Here is an 8,803-nt window from a genome sequence, read left to right on the forward strand (position 1 = left end):
AGTGCAAAACAATTAGATAAAATCATCTCAGTATGTCTTGTTTTACATCCTCATTTCATAGCAAATCATAAGTTTTGGTACTTAATAAATGGTACATTGTAAAATATAGCACTCTTGTTGTAGTTACTTATCTGTTCTTGTTTAGAAGTAGTAATTGGTAAGATCAATCATTAACTGGCAATTCAGTGTACTTTAATCATTATTGGTTATAATTTTTATGTGAACTGATTTATGATAATAAGTAGTTTTATTACATGTTAAAGCAGACATACCATGCCACTTGCATTTAGCAGGTGTTGGCCATGGTATGTCATCGTCACCTCCTTCTCTCAAACATAGTGAGACTTTTCTCCTATCAATTGAAAGCTGGATCCAAAATAAGCATTTCTAGCCACAGATATTGTTACAAAATTTTCCTTTTGTTATTCTGATCAACCCCATTAATATTTTGATTTTATGAGTTCTTTTTTTTTTGTTACTAGAAGATAATAGGGATTATTAAATTTCTTAAGCTCTTTATTGTCATAATTTTATTATTCAACTATGTAATCAGATTGTTCTTTTTTAATAAATGTGAATGTGTTTTGTTTTTTATACCACAAACATATTTGTGGGACAAGTTTTGGTAATACACAATGAATGTAAAGTGGACTATAAAAATTTCATTTCCTTCTTGGAAGCTCAAAATTGTGTCTTTAAAATGCATCAGATAACAGGAAAAAGTATGAAAATGTAAGTATTTTTCCTAAGAGAGGATCCTTGATTACCACTTGTCCTTCCCGCACCTACATTCTGGACTCAACCACATGTATTGGTTCATGGTACTTCACTTTCTCCAACACAAAAATTCAACCACTCAGGTTTCCCTGAATGTTGTTGGTTTCTCTGTATAACATCTTTTAAAATAATGTATAGTTAATTTTGTATTCTGGTCCAGTTCAATTAACTTTGATAAAAAATTCTTAATTATTACATTAAAGGAAAAATTTTCTCTCCAATGCTGTCTTTATTTTGTGAGAATAAATTTGCAATATAATAGTGAAGTTTAAGGTCGAGCCCTAACTTACATTTGACTTTTCCAAATGCTCAAATTTACCCTTTCTTTTTCTGTTAGGATGTAGAATATTTTCTTCTTTCGATTAGTTTGATACTTAATTTTAAAACTTGGCTTGAGAATGGTGTCAGCCATTGAGTTATGTTTAGGGGTTTTCTTGTGTCAACCAGTAGGTGAAATGCTGGTAAAATAGTTGGAGAAAACATTATTGCGGGATCAAGAATTAATTGTACAGCTCACAACAACTAGACTTGTTGGGGGTGTTAACAAATATTATAGTAATGCTTAAAAAGGGGAGGAGGAGGTTTTTAGAGATTTGGAACCTAACTTGTTTCTAGATGCTATTTTTTTTTTTTTTATTAAGTTAAACATTTATTTACTTTTCATTGAAAGTTAATATAGAGAACCATTGTTTAAAGAAACAAAAGTTTAAAGCATAAAAAAGTGAGATTTTGTTTTTTCTAGATGGTCTATGGTATCGTGCAGTGGCCCTACAGCTAGACAAGGCTGATATACATATTTGGTTCAGTGACTTTGGAAACTCTGAGATGGTTGCAACAAGTGATATCCGTCCAATTTTCCCTGAAGTTATGGAATATCCTTTGATAGCCCAACACTGTATGTTACAAGGCAAGTACATAATCCAGAAGCTGTTTTCATGGTTTGATCTATCAGTTCTTTTCTTTGTTTGTTGTTGTTTTTTTTTTTTTAGTATTTAAAGTTGATAAGTACAATAATAATGAAAGAAACTGTTATGTTTTATAACATCAGAAAAGTATTTTCCATCACAAAATCTTGACACATTTATATTATTGGTGTAGAGTTAGTATGTGTCTGATTATCTTTTACTTGAAACTGTAAAATAATGAAAACATTGAATTATAGTAAAATGTAATAGAAACTCATCTTGTTCTTACAAACAAGTTTTGTAATACAGATGTGTTTATATAAAGTTCACATTTAGGTGAGATTCAAAAACAGAATCTTAAGAATTTCACTTTGAAAGTTTTTTTCTTCAAATTTCTAACAATACATTTTATTATCTGATGTTACTACATAGACTTTCTCACTAAAATGGAGTGGACTGATGAAAATATACAAGAGCTGAGGACGTGTTTACCAGATTCGGATATCATTATGGCAACAATTCTGGAAAAACACCCAGATAATTATTACATTGTAGACATCCCAAGGTACTTGTTTTAATAGATTGAAAGGGGAGGATGAACTATACTTATAAAACTACATTTTGTAACCTTATCTAAACTATGCAGTCCATATCAAAGTTTTAAATTTTAAACTGAAGATGTATTAATTTTAGAATTATCTTCCTTACGTGAAATTCCATCTTAAACAACTTCCAGATTTAAACTTTTAGTCATAAAAGCTAGAAACTAATTACACAGGCCTGCAAATTTAAACTTCATAAAAGTTGTTTTGGTTTTAATAACAGATTTTCCATAATTCAGCTACACAGATTTTGAAAATAATATTAATTTTTTTTTGTATAAGGTAAGGATTTTTTACAAATCAGGAAGAAAAAAAAACTTACTTAGATCAAATTATTATTTCGTTTGCACATGTTATAAAACTGTTGTTTGCTTTAATGATCACTGAACTACCTTTTATCTTATTTTAAGGAACTTACTTGTGATGAAATTACATAGCAATAAATGAACTTGTTTAGGAATATTTTTCTTTGCATACAATTTAGCAAGATAAAGTACTTGGCTTAGTTCATTGGCTCTCAACCTATTATATGATAGACAAAAACTTTTGAAAAACATTAGAAATAAAATAAACCTTGCACCTCAAAATTGGAGGGCAACATTGATGAGTTACCTATAGGCTTGTCAGGTTACAGGTAGTCTCATATTTAGCCACCTATAGGCTTGTCAGGTTACAGGTTGTCTCGTATTTAGCCACCTATAGGCTTGTCAGGTTACAGGTTGCCTTGTATTTAGCCACCTATAGGCTTGTCAGGTTACAGGTAGTCTCGTATTTAGCCACCTATAGGCTTGTCAGGTTACTGGTAGTCTCGTATTTAGCCACCTATAGGCTTGTCAGGTTACTGGTAGTCTCGTATTTAGCCACCTATAGGCTTGTCAGGTTACAGGTGGTCTTGTATTTAGCCACCTATAGGCTTGTCAGGTTACAGTTAGTCTTGTATTTAGCCACCTATAGGCTTGTCAGGTTACTGGTAGTCTCGTTTTTAGCCACCTATAGGCTTGTCAGGTTACCGGTAGTCTGATATTTAGCCACCTATAGGCTTGTCAGGTTACTGGTAGTCTCATATTTAGCCACATATAGGCTTGTCTATAAATAATGGCATCTTCTTTTTTCCCTAGTTAATGAACAACAAAGATAGTGTCTGCTAAAATAACGTATTTATACAGAAGTACATACTTGTGTTACTTTCCATCACCAAACCTAAAATCATTTTCATTTTCCTTACTGCTTAAAATATCAAGATCTGTGGACTTGTTTCTTCCATTGATATAATTAAACTGGTTTATATTTTCTGTGAAATGGTTTTTAATATATATGTTCAGGTGTGTTTTAAAAACTTGCATGTTTTTTTTTTAATCTTGTAAAATATAATTATTTAAATTTACTGTTTTGAAATGAAAAATATTTCATCTTTTACATTTCTTTAGGTAGATAATTTTCAAAGTTTTATAATTAATTTTTTTTTTCAGTGTTCGTAAACATTTGATCAAGAAAGGGCTTGTCAGACTCACCACAGAGGGAAGCTAGTGTTTTTCACTTGTGTTTCTTTCAGTGAACTTATCAAAAATTGTACAATAGAATTTATGTATTCTTTTTTTATTTTGTTTTCACTTGTTAAAAATTTCTTTACAATTGACAGGATCTTCTGTCCTTGCATGTATTGTGATTTGAGTTTGTTACTGTTCATGGACCCATTTTTGCTTGAAAGACGAGACATGTATCTACGTTGAATTTTTCAGTTACTAGCAGGGTATGCTTTGGTGCTACAAGCCAGACCTTCATTTTTTTTTTTCTGCTTTTCTTTGAACATGTGAACTTTACACCCTTTCAAGCTTAAGTGATATACTTGTTTGAGAAAATATTGATAAGTCTGCTTGTTCAATCTCATTGAGAGTTCTCCATGTACCAGTTGTAATAAAACTTTGTTTGTTATTGTACAATCATTAATAAGTGCATTTCTTTATATTAAACAGGTATTAACTGTAAATAGAAAGTCTTAAATGAATTATAATTATTTGGCCTTGATTAGAAATATTTGTAGATAAAATGATAGAAAAACGGTGGTTAGGAAAGCATAATAGAATTTGTAGTGTATTTAGAGTGGTCAAACCTGACCTTAAAACATAAATTAAAGATATTCTCCCCAATATGGACTTTAGATTGTAAAAAAACTATTTTAAGTAATCTCATCCAAAGCTAGTTTTGTATGTATAAAGTTAAAAGTATGCGAATAAATGGACAATGTAAATTAAAAATGCTGTACAGTATACCTAAGTTAACTTTGTGCACCATCGCTTACGTAGATAATTATTAATTCTACGTTAAAAATCAAAGCAGTTACTTGCCAATCTTCTTAAAGGAATATGGAACATACCTATTTAGATGTATTATTTTCATCATTGTTATTATGGAGCTAATTAAGCTGGATGCTCGAACCAGGAACCCCAGCAGGCTATAGATGTACTGCAGGACCTTGTATACAGAAGTTCTAGGGTAGCTTCTGTGTAGCACAGGATAAGATGTGTGTGTTTTTTTTGCTGATGCATGAAAGTTTGAGAAACAATGTTTTAGTGCTAACAGCCATGAGAATGTGTTAGTGTTTACAATATGTGAAACAAAAGGTTTATAGTTATGCTGCCAGTTCCTGTTTGTTCTATGTTGTTAAAAGTAGACTAACTTTGTGAAACTAACTACAATAGTCCTGGTACTTGTTTAAATGTTTGTGTGTGTGACACATAGTTTAAATGTTTGTGTGTGTGACACATAGTTTAAATGTTTGTGTGTGACACACAGTTTAAATGTTTGTGTGTGACACATAGTTTAAATGTTTGTGTGTGTGACAGTTTTTTTTGCTCAACTTCTCTCCTTGGGACACCACCAACTTTATCCACAGATACAAGCCTCAAGCCTGCGTATTTCCTGAGTGCACCCATCGTCCCTGCAATGAAGGTATGCTCCTCCAGCACAGGACACCCGAAGATCTTCGTTACCTTTGCCACCCTTGGTCTTCAAACCCACCCATCACATGCCACCCCCCCCCAAAGCAATGCCAGTCTCCACACAGTATTTCTAAGAAACGTTCTCATATCCTTTACCACAGAAGAAATCCATCAAGCCTTCGAAACTTCAACCAACTCAATGATCCACGCAGTTCACCAAATCACATCCAAGAAAACGGGTTCACCCTCTAATTTCATTAAAATTGTCACGACTTCTAAACTAACTGCAGACTTCATCCTCACCCATGGCTGCTCTCTTGAATTCTACCATTTCAAAGCAGAGAAACCATATTGGAAGCCTTGTCCACCCCCTACCCTTACCAGTTCACACCCCAAGCCCATGTTTCACAACATCCGAACGACAAATGCCGCCTACCAGAACTCTACTACCCAACCTATCACATCAGACCAAGCAACTCATCTGAGACAAAAAGACAAGACAACCCAAACTACCACTACAAGAAGGAAAAAAAGGTACCCAGCCACCAGTCCTACCAGTAACCAATGATGCATATCAACAAACCAGCAACTCGCCCATCAGCCCAGTCCCACATTCTGCACCCTCCGTGTCAAACTCACCCAACGCTCTTATAATCGACACCTCTTCTGACCTTGACATGCCCGGAAAACCTTTCTTTGCTCTCTGCCCACTTACCAATGACACCGAGGACTTCATGCTGTCACAACCATACTGGAACTTGAACCCGAACCCCAGTAAAGTCCTGGCAAACATCAGAAGAATACAAAACTCCTTTAAACTTTAATCAACCCCCAGCACCAGACTTCATTTTGCCTCTCCAACTTATTTCTTCTCGCTAACTGGGCACTGGTAACGGATTGGTTGTTACCAATGAAAGTGGATTTTCTTGGGGTAGTCCCATTTACCCCAACATCAAATTCTTGGCATAGGATTTATAGATCCCTGTCACTGTGATGAACCATCTGTCTGATATCGGCCGTCTATGTTTATGATATTTACATAGTTTGTTTGTATCAAAACTTCATTCCAGTCAACCTATCATTCTTTGTTTATACTTCAATTCAAGCCCATACCTTTAATCCATGTGCGGGTCACCCTGATGAACCATCTGTCTGATATTGACCATCTATGTTTATGATATTTACATAGTTTGTTTGTATTAAAACTTCATTCCAGTCAACCTATCATTCTTTGTTTATACTTCAATTCAAACCCATACCTTTAATCCATGTGCGGGGTGAAGGAGGATTGCTTAATCTTCGAGCACCCCTGATTATTACTTATCTCTTCTGAAATAATTAATTTCAAATCAAAATAACTACCAGGACCAGGAACACATTGTTTAAATGTTTGTGTGTGGGTGATTTTTTGTTGTTGTTGTTATGAATACTGCAACCATCAAAGTCATGGAACCACAAACACTTTAATGCACAAACAGTTTAAAGAGAGATGTTTAAGAAGTCAGTAAGGTCCTGGACTACTTGGATAACTCAATCTGTAGTGGTAATCCTAGAGTCGGAGTGTAAATGTTAAAGGAGACTAACAATAGTACTTGAAAATAGTTCTAAACAGTTCTTTAAATTAGTTACATATTGTGAAATGTTCAACCACGAAGTAAAAGGTATTTACACACTCTACCATACAAACACAAAATAATTTTAAGAAAATTAACGACGCATTTTAATCCTTTCACTCCTTATACCAATTAACAAATTAGTTTTTTCTGCCAGTTTGTAACAATGTAAAGTGTATCTTTCTACGGGCAGCTCCTAGTTTGTAACAATGTAATGTGTATGTTTGTACGGACAGCTCCTAAAGGTTTTATATGTTTTGATGTTTGTTTCAACCATCAATTATTCTGATAAAGGAAGTAAATCATATTTACACGAGTAAAACAACTGAACAGGTGTTTCTAAGAAAGACTGATTGGATATTATTTACCTAAAAACAGAATCATCATTGGTTTAAGTGGATTTGTATTTAAATGTTTGGGTTTGGAATTATTAGCATTTTCTTTTTTTTCAGATGTTACTATTAACGTTGATTATTTGTGACTTAAATTTGTACAGTTGTTTTGGCAGTATGAATTTTCATTTGTATACGTCTATCACATCTGAACAGTTTTAGGTTACTTTTCACATGTTAAAGAAGACAATTGCTCAAATATTGGGTAACTGTAAAACTGTGTTGTATATGTGTTCTGTACCATTTTAGGCATATCAGATTTTTTAAATGATGTCAATAACTTTATGAGAACATGTACATAGGATCTGGGGCTCAATTCCAGCTTAATTGATGCAAGCAGATAAGGTCAACACATTCCTTTAGGAAGGGATGTCAGTCTGTTACAGATTAACACCATTTAACAGCTGTATGGACTGAAATTTGAGGTAAAGTGTGCAAAGATGCAACAGCATGATGCAAGCTTGTGTATGTATATGTATACACACACACATGTCAACTATATTGTATTTTTCTTGTCTATTGGAGTTCATTACAAGAACACAGTTACTAAATTGAAACTGATTTCTTAATTAAGAATACCTGCTGCAGATTACATCATCCTTAAGCTTAAATGCCAAACAATAAAAAAAAAAGTTTACAATAGAAAATTTATTAAGCTTTGAAAATACAACAGAAGAGTTTAATAACCATATTGTTTTGTATTTTATTCTCGTAAACAATATTCTTAAAAATATTACTTATTCATATTAATGATTGGGGCTGTGTTTGAAGGTTCTCTCGCTAGCTAGGAATTCAAAGCTAACTCAGTTTTTTGTTGTATCTTACATTTTTTATATTGCCCATTACTTAAACAGAAATTGTATTAAAAAGAAGAGTCTTTCTTTCTGTGCATTGGAGCAGACTATTATGGTGAAGCACAGGGGAGTGAAGTTCTATAGCAGCTGCATTACTTCAATAGTGTATAGTTTCTTAGATATAATGAGTGGGTTTTAGTTGGGAACTCGGGACTGGAATGCACTCTTAAGGAAGATAGTAATGAAGATGTACAATTTTTATGTAGAGTTTGTAGGTTGGAAGAAAAGTTAGAGGCAATCATGATTAGAGTAGATGCAATAGATAAAGAGAAGTGTAAACTGTGGGAAATGGCAGTGGGATTTCCAGAGGAACTTAAGCTTTCACATGCATGAGATACATTAGCTAACAGTGACTTTCAGGAAGCTAGAAACAGTACTGTTAGGGCTAAAATTAGTGGATTTAATTGTAATGAGCCTATTCTACTGAGCATAAGATTTCAGCCCATGGCTTGTGCAGATGAGGAACTATTGGAAGGAAGGAAAACAAAAGGGACAGAGAAGGATGTGAATGATAAACTTAACGTTATATTTATAGGTGATTCTTTGACAAGGCATGTGGATAGGATAGTCTATAGGATAAATAGGGAGAAAGGAATTAGATTATGTTGCACAGGGGCACAGGTGGAGGATATAACTAAAAGAACAAGATATTATAAAAGGGGCTAGCAATAATGCAGTTTTTGTTTTGTGTGTGTGTGTGTGTGTGTGTGTGTGTGTGTGG

General features: G+C 33.5%; 1 protein-coding gene across 1 annotated transcript in view; it reads left to right on the top strand.

The window, feature by feature from the left end:
* The window catches only part of LOC106473921 (tudor domain-containing protein 1-like), a 20,826-nt gene extending 16,602 nt beyond the window's left edge, over positions 1-4,224 (top strand). The window contains exons 6-8 of the mRNA XM_013934610.2: positions 1,520-1,684; positions 2,115-2,247; positions 3,754-4,224. Of these exons, the coding sequence (XP_013790064.2) occupies positions 1,520-1,684; positions 2,115-2,247; positions 3,754-3,811 (356 nt within the window). The 3' untranslated portion in view covers positions 3,812-4,224. The remainder of the gene's footprint in view (positions 1-1,519; positions 1,685-2,114; positions 2,248-3,753) is intronic.
* Positions 4,225-8,803: the final 4,579 nt, after the last annotated feature.

Source organism: Limulus polyphemus, unplaced genomic scaffold (genome assembly GCF_000517525.1).
Source record: "Limulus polyphemus unplaced genomic scaffold, Limulus_polyphemus-2.1.2 Scaffold6633, whole genome shotgun sequence".
NCBI classification, from domain to species: domain Eukaryota; kingdom Metazoa; phylum Arthropoda; class Merostomata; order Xiphosura; family Limulidae; genus Limulus; species Limulus polyphemus.